Below are 17,792 nucleotides of genomic sequence, written 5' to 3'. Positions count from 1 at the left end.
AATTCATTCACTATTTTGGAATGGTTCCATTCAAATCCAAACAATGCGACCCCTTTGCTGTTATTTCAATACTAATCAACAGCAACATCATTTGGTTGTCCTCGATTGCTTTTTTTGGAGAAGGGGCGGGAGGGCGGATTTTTTTAAATATTTTTTTTTTAATAATTGAACTTTTGTCTTTCTTTAAAAAATTTCTTCCCCATTTTTTGTTAATTTAAAAAATAAAAAAAATTACATAAAAAAAAAAAATCATTGAGATGTCAAGCATTTTAATAAATGAAGGCAGTACAACACTTTGATATAGTAAAATAATAGTTTAATATCATCTTTTTAAACATATGTGCAATGAATATCAACACCAACACAGAAAGTATTTTGGGCATTAAAATACATTGTGTTGCCAAGCAAAACAGCGTTACGGGTGCGTGCATGAGGTTAAAATGTATACGTGAAACCCAACTTTAACGTGCTAAATGCAGCAAACATTGCTCCAAATTATATTTTAATCAATATTAATGATGTTGTTGGGAAATAATTTCGGAAAAAATCAAACATAAGTATTTTAAAATATTTTCTCACATTGCTTTTTTAGTGTAAATATAACATTCATTGATTGTGCGGTGCATTTTTATTCAGTCATTTTAGTTTTAGAAGTCTCATCGGGAGCGAAGTCTACACAATGAACAGTGTGTAAGACAGAATTGCGTGCCAAAAATACCAACTTGGCAATGGGACGCATTTTGATCCTTGCAAAATGCATAAAATGGTATGTTTGGATTTTTAAATTGCTCCCCCCCAAAAAAAAAAGTTACAAAAAAAAAAAAGCGCCCCGAAAATGACGAGCGGGCGGTCGAGGACAACCAAATGATTTTTTTTTTTTTTTTTTTTTTTTTTTGGGGGGGGGGCCTAATCAACAATGTCCTCCATGATATTATGTAAACAACCATATTTATTTACTAGATATATCTTTTTAACATTAAAATATATTTTATGACAATATATACGATTTGACTATATAACACTAATATTTGAATTCATAGAATTCATTTACAAGTCAGAAGCAAAAGTGAACAATCAATTTCATGTACATTGTCCTAGTCTTCTCCTTATGTAGATTTTATATGATAAGTCTATTTTGATTTTGTTTAACTAGTGCAATTGCAATTTATTTTTCAAACAGATCTAAGAAAAATATGTATACTTTTTAAAACATGACACGTAATTGCCATTACTTACCTACCTTTTTATAAAGCACAATGTATGTTTGTTTCTAACATGCTACTATCCATTAAAATGTTATTTAGTAAGCGAACGTTACATGTCAACATAATTGATCCAGCTTCGGCTGCTTTCATCTTTCATGAGAAATTATTTTTACAAAACGTCTTTTGATTGCATTACATTAATTGAATTGAATTAAATTGGTTGCGAACATTATGATAAGCACCATATCAGCAACATTTAAGAATACACGATGTAATGTATTTGCTCTGACTTTATTGTGTTGCAGACTATACTAGGGGTATAGGTTGAGATTGCAATTAGGTTTAGGCTTTGTTTAGGGTTAGGGCTAGGGTTAGGAATGGTGTTTGGTCCTGGGATGAAGTAAATAATTTTTGGTTGGTGTTGGTAATTGGCCGAGGAGAAAGTGTTGTACAACCTAAACATACAGATGGAAAACTTACCCACAATCATCGTATGATTTACGACCTCTTAAAAAAAACCACTGCAATTAAAGGCAAGTCCTATTTGTGATTACGGCTGGGCAAAATTACTATTTGTGTTTGATTTTTGTATAGTTTTGAATCATCAAAGATCGCCGATGCCGAGTGTTGGCTGTTGACAAGTAATGTCCTCTGCACACGGGGTGTGATTTCGATGGCGTTATTACACATGTAATATATCAAGCCTAAATGAATATATGTACCAGTAATCCAACCCAAAGTTTAGGCTGTAGATTTTACATTCACTTTTTGTAGACCGGGGTAATATATATATATCTGTAAAGCGCTTTGAGAGGGCCCTTCGGTCCTGAAAAGCGCTATATAAGAACTAGCTATTATTACCATTATTATTGTAGATGACGCAGTCATCCGTCAATAAAATGACATCTCATTGCAACAATCATTACATTAAGCTTGCAGTCTCATTTCCAAGCATGACACAGGTGACCTTATCGGTACATCCTTGAGCTGGATTGAACCCTTCAAAGAGTTCGAATACGTTGATGAGCGGGAACATGACAAAGGCTCCGATCAGGGTACCGAGTGTTGTACAACCTCCGAAAATCATCATGGATACTCGATATCCACCGTCATTACGAAGAATCCATGCGATGGTTGCCCGGCAATAAGAGAAGGAAATCCCTTGGAAGATCCATGCTAAGATCTGCATGAGGATAATGACAACGATATTCATTAAAAACAATTACAAGCATATACCTATGAGCCACTGAACTTGAATTTTGTTCTAACGGTCATTGCAGAAACGATACCGTACGTATTCTCCCTTCCGAGCGCCCCTATTATGCATTTTTGAAGAATTTTAATCCAATTTCCCATCACAAGTTATCCTAAATTATCATCAATATACGGCCCTGAGATACATAAAACACATGACTTTCCATCTACCACTGTAGTAGGCATACATACAAGGTATGAGTCATGAGTGAGATGTCTGAATGTCTTCACAATCGGGGGTGAAATATTAACTGAATATGTAATTCTATAATAGTCTATATTAATAATGAAATAACAAAATGTCTATCCTTTCTTTTGCCTGCTCGCTTTGCTCGGGAAAATTTTAGAAACTGGAAATATGCCCATAATATTATTGAGTGAGCGCTGTATTTAGCTTGCTTATAGTAAATTAATCAAAGTATGGCCTATATGTACATGGCTGCTAACAATAGGTGTGATGGAAAAAAAAGGATGCAAATTAATCGTAACCTACAATCACATTCTAATACCAATCTTGTATGCAAGGTGCAGTTTCTTCCTTGTATTGCATTATATTGAAGCATTACATGTTTCATACTGTACTCTGCATTATGTACATGAATATCTGTATGTATGGTGCGTGTTTGTGTGTGTGTGGGTGTGTGTGGGGGATAATTATGATTATGCAAAGGAATCATTGTTCAAATCATTATTTAAAGTGAACAGAGCAATGCACTTGCTGTCTGACGTGCATCATGATCCTGTTTAAAGCTTAGCATTTCTATGGAAGCTATTTTTGTAATAAAGTAGATAAAAGTATATAGCTGGTGCTCGCTCACACATAAACTATATTGGCCGCGTATTGAACCATGTTTTATATTGAATAGCCATTCATTCATACATAAAGAAGATCTTTATACCATAGTGTTGAAGGCAAAAATTGATTTCGCAATTTTCAACAGCCTTTCAATATGAAGTTCGAGTGTATACAGGGTATGCTGCCCTTGTAAACAAACGCTCATCTCATGCGTCGAAATACTGGGGCGTTACATTCCATGTATGCTTTCAGTCATTGGTGTATTTTGAAAGAAACTACAAATTCAGGTTTAAATGTGGCTTAAAATAACATTTATATATAATATTTTTGAAGAAAATGATTTTCCAGCTCAGCTGTCAATGTGTTATGTTGTATTTTCATGATAATCACAAAGATATGGTGTAGGAGAGTCTAGCGAAACTTACGATTAAAATTTGTCCCCAAATCTGTCCTTGGAGTGGTGGGGTTGGGCTTAGAGTAGCTACTACCATGCAATATGTACCAGCAAGTATGCCTGTGAAGCAGGTCAGCAGCACTATCAGGATGCTTGTAGTTGGTCGAATCATCACAAGGACGAACCCAATAGGAACACTGATTTCTGCGAATGCTGTGACGAGGAGATAAGTATGTGATCCGTATCCTCCTGCAGAGTAGCTCTGGATTGATGGTAGGGCCCCATAGATAAGAGAACTAATCACTGTCAGGATTATGAAGAGGAATATATGCTTCTTTGAGAAACTCGATTTACTCTTTTTAGATGTACTAGGATCATCATTCACTCCGCCTTCTTCATTTAAAATTCTGCTGCCCGTTTGGTCTCTATCTCTTTGAACAACCTCTCTGGTCAATGAACCATTTGCTTCGTCGTCATCAGATTTTCGACTTAGATCCGTTTCATGTTCTTCACTTATCACACCGGAATCTTCACTATTTGTGTGATCAAAAAGAGAGGGTGCTATTGTCTTTACCTTGTTCAGTCGTTCTTCTCGAGTGCCTTTTACTCTGTGACTTTGGAAATTAAGTAGAGATATTTGTTCTGGGTTATTTCTACGACGCTTACAACGCTTAAAGCAACTAAAACATGTCTTATCTTCTGTTTCATCTGATGTTTCAACGTCAAAATCGTCTTCATATTGTTCTTGAATAATAGGAAGACATCGTAGAAGGCAAAACGAAATTGTGCTCAGAATAAACAATAGAAAGATAAAAGTGTAATACAACTCTGGAGGGAAAAGGGCGTGTCCAGTCTTCTGCACCATATATGTGGTACAGTTTTCAGTAAATGTGACGTTGCTGACAGGGTCTTTGGTGGTGTCGATGAATGTATGATTGGCGACACATTTATCATCACCACCAGATCCTTGGATGAGCACAACAATACTTGGAATAACAGAGCTAAGTCCCTCTCCTATGAAATACCAATTGAGATACTTTGACTTGAGACTGGAGATGAAAGGCAGAAAGGTCAGATTAGATGTGCTATCAACAAGAGACATGAAGAACACCAGGGTAAGAAGGGCGGTACTGTGCTCAGAGCCATCCAGAGACCAGATCGAATGGAAGTTCCAGAAGAAAATCAAGATGAAACTTGCCGTTACGCCCACGGCTAGAGTCACGCATATAGCTGGGATTTCAAGATGTCGGTCCTTTGGAGCGAAGTACTGGCATGTGGCGAATATAAGTGGTCCAATAATGGCGGCTTGTGTGACCATTATGAAATAAGAGCCGATTTTGTAGCCTTCGGGAACGCCTATGCTGGTGAGAAGTGGTGTTTCTACCCAGAGTCCACCGTTTGAGACCCATGTACTAGTTCCAAAGGTCACTACCAACAATGCCGTCAAAGCATCACGAAACATAGATTTTGAGAAAAAACATTTTCTTCTCCTCATTCAGTTGCCAAGATAAATTGAAATATAAGTAATCTCACAACTCGGTTTCAACACATAATACCATAAAGAGTTGATCAATGATTAAAATAAATTTATATTTTCAAAGTTGCAAATTCGAAGCTGAATAAAAATCTGGAAGGAAGCTGTTCGTCCTTTGCTTGGTATAACAGTGGTCCCATGAAATGTCATGCTCAGCATCTATATATAAAAAAAGAAAAGATAGAGAGACAGTGAGAAGAAAAAATCATCAACATTTTCAATCACATCAAAGAAAATTTCTCAGTGTTTTATTATCAGGTAAACTAATACACCTACATCCATGGAGATTCATCCTAAACGTCTAGTTCACTACCGTTAGGTTACTGTCAGGTACTGTCTTATTCTATCACCTAGTATAAGGAATGCTCATCCTGACGCTACGCTAAAGGTGGATTTTGAGACCTGTCCAAATCAATCACCATACAAATACAGTGCGTCCCAGAAAAAAACGAAACCGAAAATTATCGATATTTTATCATAACTTAATCACAATTATAATTAACAAATTACACATATTTGTAAAGCTTAGATACTCCTCTTTCAGGTGATGCAACTCATAAATTATAATGCGGACGGTATCTGCATTTCAAAGAGAAAATCACATGTCTAGAATGTTCATTTTCTGCCCTTTCATTGTGACACCTCAATCAGGAAAAATGGAATAACAAAGTTCTGTTTGTTTAAAGTAATGCTTGCATTTCCATAATTTGATTAAACCAATTCGTTTTCACTGGCTGCCTGCCGTAGCAAAAAAACAGAGTTTACAAAAGACTTAACTCCGTTTCGTTGACGATCAGTCATACACAAAAAAAAGACGAAAGACTTCATGCATTACGTTTGATTACAATATAAAAAACGGTCTGTTTTTGAATATTTTGGAATGTCCTAGGCCTATAGCCAAGATCCTCCGAAAAACAAAATAAAATAAAATACAAAAAAGAATACACATACCATATCAAACTGGGCACAAATGTCCAGATGTATGATGATAATAACAGAACAAGGTATGATCTTGTCTCTATACATTATATGTCCAAGGTGCATCGACATAAATGGTAATTTTGCTACACGCCCATCCACCCATGCAGAGTAAAATCCTTAGCATGCATCAGACAAGAATGAGGCTGATAACACTGAGACTGAATGACTTATGCGATTGGATTCTTTAAGAGATCATAATCATTTGGTTGACAAATTAAAGAAGTAAAACAAACAAAGAGAAACAAGCGTGTCAGACCGCACCTCAAATCAAATCCTCAATCAATCATCGAAGATATAATGACGCATCCATAGTTCATACGCAAGCGAATCGAAATAAGTATATGAATGGCTATTAGACCATCGTCCGAATTGTTCACATCCATGAAGTGTATATCGATATATTGAATTGGATTCTCGAACTTGTCGACCGTGAACGTCGGGACTTCTGCAAGGGAGGGTGGGTTTATGTGTACAAGTAATAAAGACTTTTAGATCTCTGTTTAGCGTCATATTAAACAAAGGCTCAACTTGTAATTATCAGTAACACAGACAATTCGACTCCAAACCGTCCGATTTTGGGCAATTCGGGTTGTAATGTACTTTCGATGGGGTATTTAAGAGGTGGAGTCTTGAACGGACGGTAATAAAAACAAACTTGTGGCAGATTATAAAGAATGTACAAGATTCATATTGAAGCAATGGCCAGCCTTGATTCTGTGATGTCTGATTTTCGATGCCGCCAAAGTTATCGGGAGACGTTTGGGTCTGCTAAAACTAATCTAAATAAACTAAATAAAGTGTATACTTCATTGTATATTACGTAGTTAAGCACTAAAAAGGGGGTAACCTCGGTAGTCATAAGGACCGCTATTCCTAACGCGGAACGTCCTATACGTGAAGGACCACTATTCATAAGACGAAAAGGGGGTCACTATTCATAAAGGCATAAGGACCGATGTTCATAAGGACCGCTATTCATAACGTGAGATGGGGGTCGCTATTCATAATACGAGAAGAGGGTGACCCTCTTTTCGTATTATGAATAGCGACCCTCTTCTCATATTATGAATAGCAGTGAGACCAGGTCATGTCCAACATAGCAACAGTTATTTAAGTCATAGTGGATTTTGTCCATAGTACATATAACAGGTGACTCGGATTAATAGCCCGGCATCCAAGTGCACTTTGATTAAACGAACGAGGTATCAATATCTGAGTGTTGGAACATTCAGGGAGGAACCTATATCCAAAAAAGGACGTCTGCCGGTGCCCCTCTGCTGCATGTGGCCCATGGGCCCAGTTAAAAGGGCCCTACATGCAATCGAACAAATTAACGAGGTACCTCTTGAAAAAATTCTTTGTAAATAATTGTGTATAATGTCATCCGTGATTTTTTATCTGAACAAATTAAAGATATCATTAAAAAAATAAAAATGTTAAGTAATGAAAATAATAATTGTCAAGATGATTATAAGGATATTGAAGATGATGATAATAATAATAATAATAATAATAATAATAATAATGATCATAGTAATAATAACATTAATAATATTACAAATATCGATATCAATAATAATGATAATTAGAATGATAATAATTATGACAATGTCAATAATAACATTAATATAATAATGATAATATTAACAATACTATTAAAAACAATTGGACTTATAAAACTTCTTTATGGGCTATACCGCTATAGCATATAAATAGTATATTTTAGCATTGTAGACATAAAGCCCAAAATTATTAACAAGCTCCTACATTCGAAGGATTTTTTAATATATTCATTCCAGTGATCTTGTGTATTTCAAGTTTTACCAATCGGTGTTTAAAATAATATGGTGTAGCATTCGTGTATATGACATATATGACAGCAATGCAGCTACAAAGTAATGCAAAAATCGACATAGAACAATTATTGTAAAAATATATATTGTATCTCTCCAATCTGGTTTCAATTAATCGTATCCCACCAAAATGCAACGAGGAAGCAACGGTGAGCTCAAACTCTCCAAGAGAGTATGACAGAACTGAGGGGAGGCCTTTTAGGGGAAATAAAGTTAAAGCATACTTTAAACAAATTGGGAAAAATATTTGGACACAATATACGCACAATCGATGATCTCCGTGTAACCATCAAAAGCTATCCTGAACAAGTTGAGAACTCTTTTCAAAAGCCGATGAGAGAGCACTTGTATTCTATTCTTTTTTTGTGTGCTGAGCTGGTATTGCATTATCATAAGTTCATAATGTCAGGTCTTGTCTAGACTCCTTTCATAACCTACGTACTTGTTAAAGTTCAATTTAACTCTGTATCTTGTCAATGATTTGATTGGTACAGCGAGTACGCTTGTTATCTGTGTAATGCGTAACTTAAATCTTCTTTATATAAATGTTCAACTCACGAACACTACTCTAAAACTTCTATTGCATTTGTGTCACACTTGCATGCTGGCGCTTAGGCCTAAATAAAAAGATGTTGTATTGCCCTTTGCTACAGACCCCAAAAACATAAAATCTATACGGTCGGCTTTTTAAAAGAGTTTTTTTTAACCGAATTTTTAGGGGGAAAATGTATTGAAGCATAAACCCAAAGAGGGAGTAAAGAAGAAAAAAAAAGGAAAAAAAAAAAAGAGAAGATTTCCGACCGACCCATGTTTTGGCACCTAAAGGGCAATACAACATTTTTTTTTTTTTTTTTGTTAGGCCTTATTATACACCAGTTTTACAGTTGTGTCGCCATTTTTAAACAAGGCCAATGACCTAGAGGTCATGTATTTATGCGTAAATTAAGATTGCGCCATGCAAATTATGATGATATCACTGCCTGCACGCTGCGTTGTGCGCGCATTCATCATTTGCATGGGCGCATCTTAATTTACGCATAAATACCAGAGGTCGAGGTCATTGGCCCCGGAACAGGGCCAATTTGGCCCTGTTCCGGGGCCAATGACCCGAGGTCAACTGTCTGCTCATGCGCACTGATACAACTGTAAACTGGTGTATTATATAGTTTACGTCACATCTTTACGCGTCTCCTTTGTATACCTGTCCGAACTAATTTGTACGCTTATTAATGAGAAGTCAATGCCCTTGTGTTATGTCATTTGGCGGACGGTATCTGAATTTTAAAGAGAATTCACATTTCAAGAAAATTCGTTTTCTGCCCTTTCTCTAATCAATCCATTCGAATTTGAAGTGCACTGCCCCTATTGTGTGCTCTTTTTATGGAGCACCTAAAAGCCCTCTTAATCATAACCATTCCAAAAACACGCCCTTTATACTGGAAACAGCATTCAATGGGATGATGCCCACATGTTTAAGTTTGAAACGAAATTCTGGTCAAGAAGGAAGAAGAATCCGTCTGCACAAAAAGGATTAAACTTGGTTTAATCCTTTTTGTGCAGACGGATTCTTATTCAGGTGAAGTTCACCTGAATAAGATTACACTTCTTCGCTCCAGTGATCCAGATTATAACAACCGGCTGGATGCCCACATTTCCTGAAACATCACAGATATTCAGACGAAGTACTTATCACTTTCAATCAGCACTCCAAATTCTTTGAACTTTCTGCAACTACTAAATGTTCAATCAATTTTGTTACGTTATATTAATAATATACCGAGATACTGGCCTAAGTACACTAATAGTATATATGCATATATGCATACAGTATATGGTCAAAAATGTCGTTTTTTGTAGAAATCAAATCAATAACTTTAGGTTGCTATAACTTTTTACTAAAAGAGATATAAGCCTCTGTTTCGCACAGGATGTTGTCCTTGTCTATGGGCAAATTCCTCCAATTTTACAACAAAGGTTTCTTTTATGATTTTTGCTAATTATATGGAAAATAACTTCTTTTTTTCCCCCTTTTTTTTAAATAATTCAATATTTCGAGAGAAAAAATCATAAAAAATGATGTGTTTTTGCTTAAATTTTCGATGTTAGTTCATTCTATTCCCGTTGAAATTGGTATCAAAACGTAGATAATTTAATCTTCGTCAATGGGGCCTCTCTTTTTTGCACGCCGCCTCCGATTAAGGGGTGTTCGCTACAAATTAACAAAATACACCTCTGAAATATTGTCTTATGATAAAATCTTTCGAATGAACAAGGTGTGCTTAGTTTTTGTGGTAGTGGCAGGCAAATGCCTCTTTTTTCAATTTGGCCCTCCGCCTAAACTAGCTGAAACAAAAGTCATTAATGTGATAATTAAACTGTTAATAATAATTATGTTGGCCAGATCTGTGAATTGCAAACTCGTTCTAGAGGCTAATTTGATTCAAGTGTTCTTTAAATAAATATTTTCTTTTCATACTGGAAAGTTTGCTTAAAGCAGCAAATAGCTTAATAAACTAAAACAAAAGCTGGTCTTGTGTACGATAATAACAATAATAAAATATAAAATTTATAAGGCGCCAAATCCATTTTAAATCCAAATGCTCAAGGCACACTAGTGCAAAACATGAAAATACATAAACTCGATACCGCATCAATACCCACTAAAACCCATAGCCAGATGTATACATAAACATCCATACCCTAATCTGTATTAAACAATACATTCCTATCAGTCATTCAATTTGTCATACTATTTCAGACAAAAATGTGTCTTTTATTCTGTTTGTATTAAAACTCAAGTTACTACTCAAGTACTACCATCATCTGCCACTATGCTCCAAACCAATTCTTTAATTCATAGATATGATATTCGTAATAACAAAACGTTGCATATCTGGAATATTGATGAACAAAATGCAACAATCAGTAAGTATATACGTATGTCCCATGAAAAGGGAATTATCTACCACCATCGTATTTGTATTTTTTGTATTTTATTTATTTAATCACGGTTAAAAAGCCTGCTATCAGCTAGAAGCTGCTTTTCAGCAAGGCCGTGAACAACAGTTGAACACAACAAGTAAACGAATACAAAATTATATACAAAAGAAATCATAAAAAATATCATAACAACATAATAAGATGAAAACAAACAAAATGAATTAAAAATTACTTGGATAACAGAAACGATGGAGGGGTGTATTATTTATGAGAGGGATATAAGACGTGCGAATATTCCCAGGCTATTTTCTAATCGGATGTTTGCCGGTAGGTTATTGAAAAGTTTTGAGGCTGAATAGAGGGCTCTTTCTGAGGTAATTTGTATGTAGTCGTGGCAGTTGAATTTGGCAATCGATATTACGTAACAGGTAGTTTTGTGATTTAAGATGGATCCGTGAGCATAGTGAGGGTGGGGCTATGTTATTAACTAATTTGAATATAAGTAAAATTGACTGCTTATTCCATCTTTTGTCGAGTTGATCGACATTTAGCGTGTTATACAAAGTGGCTCTATTGAAACGATTATTTACCTCTAAAACGGACCTTAACGCTCTATTCTGTAAAACTTGGAGACGATTTAGCTGGCTTTCATTGCCATTTCTCCAGACTTTACAACAATAGTCAAAGATTGGTTGGATTAACGATTTATACAAAATGAGAGCAGTACTTCTCGGTACATAAAATCTGATGCGCTTTAAAGAGTAGAATGTTTTTGAAACCTTTTCCCTAACATTATCAATTTGGGGAGTCCATGACAACTATCAATTATCACGCCAAGATATTTACAATATGTTACTCTCTGTAATTGAGAATTTTGAATTTTGATTTTTACATTTTCAAATAACCGGAGTTTTGCTTTAGAGCCTAGTAGCATCAATTGACATTTATCGAGATTGATCAACAGTTCATTATTTGAAAACCATGTAGAAATCAACTTTAAATCTCTGTTTATAGTTGTTTCTTACTCTGCTGACTCTTTTGATGCAAAATAACTACACGTATCATCTGCGTACAAGGAAACAGAACATAGTGTTGTAATGATTATGTTCACCACAACCGTGCCACACGTGGAAAATATGCCACGTGGAAAATATGCCACACAAAAAATCAAATGGATGTTAATATATGGCAGCTTAATATTCCCCATTGTTCTTCTCCGCCTTGGTTCTAAGTATATATAGCGCTTAGAGACATTTGTAATAAGCGCTACATAAAAGTGGAATATGTATTAAGATGATTGCAGCGAAAAGATAAGGTTCCTCCTATTCGCCAGAGATAAAAGACTGTCAAACTAAAAAAATAAAATTGAAGCTTTACCTGAATCAAAGCGAAGAACACGCGTAAAACAGGTCTTTCTGGTAGTCGATCAGCAGTTCAAAATACATAATACTGTTCAGTTGCAACTATCGTTATAATGTTCCCTGCATCATCTATGAAGCGCCATTATATGGTTGTCGACACTCCTTCTCACAAAAGCTAAACGTGAAGCATTATACGTAAAGAATTCCTTAAACGCACAACCTTCACTGATAGGTTCCAAGTTATGAATAAACATAAAATGCTTATACATTATGATTATACATTCATCCAGACTGAATACGTAGTAGGGGCCTCAGTTCCTTGAGTAGCCTAGCCATGCGTATACCAAACATATACGGAGTCAATTCTTATTGGTATTTACACACAAAATCAGTGTGTGTGCGTGCAGGGCATTATGTGTGCGTGGGAGGGGTTGATATAGTGGAAATAATGTGCTTTTTTCTCTTATTTTTGTTTGATTTTGGGGCGACAGAGGGGTAGTTTAAACACTATTCTATAGAAAGAAAAAAAGAAATGCATTATTTTGCTGTTATTTCTTATAGCGACAGCAAAAAATACATATTTTAAAATAAGAAGAGAAAGAGAGATGGGGGAGGGGGTAGAAAATAACAATTTAAAAAGGGAAGGAAAGAAATAGATAGAGAGAAAGAAAATGAAGGAAGAGGGAGAGAGAGGAAGAGGAAAAGGAAGAAGGGATGCGCCCAAAACAAAGGAGAGACAGGGGGACAAGGAATTAGAGAGAGGGAGAGAGAGAGAGAGAGAGAGAAAAGGGAGAGACATGATACAGAGTGAGAGACAGAGAGAGAGAGAGAGAGAGAGAGAGACAGGCAGAAGGAGAGAAAGGGAAAGGAGAGGGGAGAAAAGTTAGTTAGTGTGAGTTATTACTGGTATACGACTCAGTAACTCGGTATAGAGTTTACAAATTGGGGGACGGGGAGGGGAATCGTATTAGGATGATGATGTGTGAAAATGCCAGGCAGAAAAATGTGAAATTATTTTATTTTGTAATAATGTTTGAAGGAATGTAATGTAAAAGGCAATTGATTGATTTAGATGATAAATATCAATATTCACAGTCCTATATAAAGACTCGACCTGTAGGGTATTTTGATTAGTTGCTTTAAATTGGTAAGGTTCTCACTTAATATAGATGAAACAGAATATTGACGTGTAATGATATTTTAAAAATTCAAATTAACTACCATAAGCTTTTGATATTTTTCACTGGCACACAATTCAATTAAAATGAAATGGTAGAATCAGCCAAGATTGCCTTATGGTTATGCGCAATCACTTCCATCCATAAGGATTGGCATACCACAAAGTGTTACTTATTTCGTTCTCTATCAGATTTGAAGGTAGTTGATTTTTGTTCGCATAAAAAGGCGGAATAATGATAAATAACATCATATTCCTTTTCTCCGTGGTTGTCGGCCTGTTCAAATTCTCAGCTACAAAATGTACAGAGACCTACACAGATAAATAACCGGCCTAAGATCAATTTATAATTTTTATCATTGACACGATCCACCGAAGATTATTATAATTTATAACATCAATGCACTTAAATGACGACTAATGCTATTCAAGGAACAATGTTCCACAACTTCACTAAACCATGGTATACTCATATATTGATTTTTCATGTTTCCTCTTTGTTAATTCACTTCCAGGATATTTTGAAACAATTATATTTTAAAATATATTGAGAAACTTCCACCGATTTTTTCAGGAGGTATCTTACCCCCGGGATTTGTTTTCAATTGAGGTCTAAATAAAATATTGAGTACGAGAAGAGGGACCATTACGGTTACAGTGATTTAGTTTGCTTTCCTCTTCCCCGGCAGCCAACTGATGCACTCAGAGGACCTCCGGGAAGATTGTGCATTTATAATTGACATTCTCTTAATGTTTGTTTACTTATATTTACATTGTTATATTTTTGTGAATTGCCGAATGAATAATAAATAATAAATAAATAAAAGTGTCATGATCAGGAAGTTCTATATAATGTAAGTGATCATTCGCCATATGAAGAAAAAAAAAGAAAAACACTCAAAATTACAAAAATTTCACCAGTGATTGTTTGGTGTTTTGCTGTTCTATATTTGAAACAGCGCACATAATTATACACCTAGCAACAAAAAAGAATTTTTTGTTTTCTTCAATAAATATTTAATCTAAACTAATCTTTCATACATAACAATAAACATGAATTAGTTTCCTTTAAGAAGATATGCACCATACCCAGGCGCGTACACAGGGGGGGGGGGGGTGTTTGGGGGGTTAAACCCCCCCCTTTGGTATTTTTATGTGTATAAACCCCCCTAAAAAAAACCAAAACCCCCCCCCCCCTTTGGTTTTTTAATTAAATTTTTATTTAAAAAAAAAAAAAAAAAAAAAAAAATTATTCCCATGGCTGACCTAAAAAAGGTGACCTTACCCCCCCCCCCAACGGAGCAAAATGTCAAATTTTCAAATTTCGAGACCAAAAAAAAGTGTCCTCTTACCCCCCCCCCCCCCCCCCCCCCCCCCCCCCCCCCCCCTCATTCAGCGGCTGGCTGAGTCGATGCGAAATTTTCGGCCCGATTTAAAAATGTTAAAACCTCCCCCCCCCCCCCCCCCCCCAATGAAAAAATTCCTGCGTACGCGCCTGATCATACCATTCATGCATGAGTGAGCTTCGCCATTTACCAATAAATGAGACTCTGAAAGAAAGTTGGAAAGTGGGCCATCTGGCCATTTAGATGTTGGTGAGCATTAGAGGTATATTAGGGCTCGTCTGTTATCATGGGTGGGGGGAGGGGTGAGGAGAGGCAACTTGATCCCCACCTCACCGTCGGTTATAACTTAATATTGATTTTCTTCTGCATTCATGTAAGTACACAGTTTTTCGATTACAATAATAATATAAAGTACAATAAGTATTTTTCTGACAATGAATCATAAATAAGCAAATATATATATATATATATATATATATATATATATATATGCATTACATATAAAGATCGTTATTTTCACAAACACGAAATGATCAACTGTCATAAATACTAAATTTACTCAAACATTATAAAACATTATACAATTAATTTCGGAAGAAGGACTGTCATTGTAAGAAGATTGCTTGATAATACGACAGCCAAAGACAAAACTCAAGAAATAGATTAACACATTTATTAAGCAGAATCGATAGGTAGCCTAATTGAAAATACAAATTTTGATGATGGTGATATTGACAATGCAGATATGAGGATGACGATGAGGATGATGGTGAAGATGATGATAATGATGACGATGACGATGATGATGATTCGAACGAAAGAAGAGATGACAATATGATAAAGACTGAAGAGTTTACACAGAGATTTTACCTTAAATATTTTGATAATAACATCGTTTTAAATTTGGCCTTAAATGAGTAGCGGGAGCAACATGATTGAATAGATTCTGGGAAAGAGTTCTATAGGTTGGGACCATGGTGTCTTATGGATCTATGGGCGTAGTATTTTCGACTTTACTAGATGAAAGTTTGAGGAGTTACGGGTAGGGTAAGAGTAAATGGCTTTATAATGGGACATCGCCGCCCAAATTTCTGTACCCCTTTTCAGTCATGAAACGATTGTGACAATACGAATTATCTTTCATAGATAGAATTTATATCTTCTCAGAACTTTATTGATCGATAAAGTTCTGAGAAAATTTAAAAATTATCTATCAAGAATAAATCAAATTGTCACAAAAATTTAGTAAAAGGTTAGGACACATTTTCCCAATATATTGGGCAACAGTGCAGGATTTAATGAGATGTTGTGTATGATTGCGGTATATGCATAAATAATTACTTCATGAATTACATTATACACGGCTCCGTAAAGATTGGTTAACCAAATACCAACATTCCCTTTTTTGGTTGCTCACTACTTCATGAACTTTATCGATCGATTTGATGGTAGCTATCATTTTTTTTGCATAAAAGGGTAGAATCATGACACATGAATGTATCTATCTATTATCCATTAATCAATCACCGTCAATGCATTTTCATTTTTCGCACAAGATATGTTTGCTTCTACCCTGTGGTAGTGGTCATTAGTTGCATTTTAGTTGCATCTTACATTGTGTATATATATCTTCATCGTGCAATAGAGAGGACTTTTTAGTTTTTTCTTGCTTGCAAGAATATTTTCTTAAAAAAATGCCCTATATATACTCCAGCTGAAATATCTCATTGATCACTGCGTATATATAACCTCATTCAGGCCACATTGTGATGAAATATGATTATCTTTGTCAGGGGCCTGTAATTGTTAAGTACCTGGGTCGAGAAGGACTGCTTTGAGGAAGAACATGAACATTCAATTTACACATACAGATTACTTTTCAGATGAGCTGGCTCGACATGTGCCTACGAAGACTGCGAAAGTACAACAGTTTGAGAAAAAAAATCTATAAAATAGTCTTTAACAGGGAATGAGAGGTTACTTCTAAAATGAAATGAAAAGGGGCTATGGGACTTTCAAGGAGTAATTGCAATTTCTATCGCTCATGACGACCATGATGAATTTTCTTGATTGTTAACAATTTAAGAAATTCAGGGGGCTCCGCCCTCCAGACCCGGCAAAGGCTCTGCCCCTAGACCCCAAAGATAGAAGTGGTTCCCAAGAAAACCTTTTGTTGTACAATATTGTCCTTAGGAGGTGTTGCAGAGGTGTTGTGGTCGAGTGGATACGTCACCGGACTGTCGATCACAAGGTCTGCGGTTCGAGTCCCGCCGCCGCACTAATGTCCTTTGGCAAGACATTGATCTACAATTGCCACATTCCGACCCAGTTGAGGTAAATGGGTATCTGGTAGGAAGGATTGTTCCTTGAAATGCACTGTGCGCTGATAAGGCTGCCGGAGCTAAAGCTAGGGTAATAGAGTCCAAAGCTCTTTGGAAGCGCAAAGAGATGTTATTTCATAACGTATTATGCGCTATACAAGAACTGAACTATTATTATTATTATTATTATTTTTTATTAGGATATAGTGTTTGTTTCGTGTAGTTTAAAGGAATCCTCACCCCCACAAAATAAGAGTTGGTATTTTGAAAAATGAGATGCATTCCTGTCCTTTGATGTACAATCATTATATTCCTTACGAAAATATACAAGAGAAACGTAAAAGAAGATATTATTGGCATAATGTGATGTATCATGCATCAATATAAATAAGCAAATATTTTTTGTTTATGTTGAAATACAAAATAGAAGTAGAAAAACAAAACTAAGACAACGAATTTGAATATTATTAAGTGGAAGAAGACAATTACTAATTTAAAATATGCTATCAAGTAAATAGAGATATAATTTGATTTGACCTCATTTAGACATGTGATTAGGTGCTTTGTTATGAATATTTATGTATTACGATGTTATCCATGATTTTATCTGAACAAAGATTTATTTCAACA

General features: G+C 35.5%; 1 protein-coding gene across 4 annotated transcripts; it reads right to left on the bottom strand.

Moving 5' to 3' along the window:
- Positions 1 to 907: 907 nt before the first annotated feature.
- On the bottom strand, positions 908 to 12,679 carry LOC100889571 (solute carrier family 52, riboflavin transporter, member 3-B). Of its 4 annotated transcripts, XM_011672225.2 has the most exons (4): positions 12,335 to 12,679; positions 8,144 to 8,212; positions 3,681 to 5,342; positions 908 to 2,388 (listed from the first exon to the last, which is right to left on the bottom strand). In XM_011672225.2, the coding sequence occupies exons 3-4, from the start codon at positions 5,142 to 5,144 to the stop codon at positions 2,128 to 2,130; spliced, it is 1,725 nt and encodes a 574-aa protein (XP_011670527.2). In that variant the 5' UTR covers positions 5,145 to 5,342; positions 8,144 to 8,212; positions 12,335 to 12,679; the 3' UTR covers positions 908 to 2,127. The 4 variants fall into 4 exon arrangements, with proteins under 4 accessions (XP_011670527.2, XP_003731015.2, XP_011670528.2 ...); XM_003730967.3 differs by lacking the exon at positions 8,144 to 8,212; XM_011672226.2 differs by lacking the exons at positions 8,144 to 8,212; positions 12,335 to 12,679 and adding an exon at positions 6,426 to 6,592.
- Positions 12,680 to 17,792: the final 5,113 nt, after the last annotated feature.

The sequence above is a fragment of the Strongylocentrotus purpuratus genome, unplaced genomic scaffold (assembly GCF_000002235.5).
Source record: "Strongylocentrotus purpuratus isolate Spur 01 unplaced genomic scaffold, Spur_5.0 spur5_scaffold_8, whole genome shotgun sequence".
Lineage (NCBI taxonomy): Eukaryota > Metazoa > Echinodermata > Echinoidea > Camarodonta > Strongylocentrotidae > Strongylocentrotus > Strongylocentrotus purpuratus.
This window is presented reverse-complemented; position numbering and strand designations above follow the sequence as displayed.

Bases quoted from the DNA above. Each gene is read 5' to 3' on its own strand.
- LOC100889571 (XM_011672225.2), bottom strand. From the start codon at position 5,144: ATGAGGAGAAGAAAATGTTTTTTCTCAAAATCTATGTTTCGTGATGCT. The intron at 2,389-3,680 runs GTAAGTTTCGCT...ATCCTCATGCAG, and splicing joins TTTGGGGACAAATTTTAATC to ATCTTAGCATGGATCTTCCA.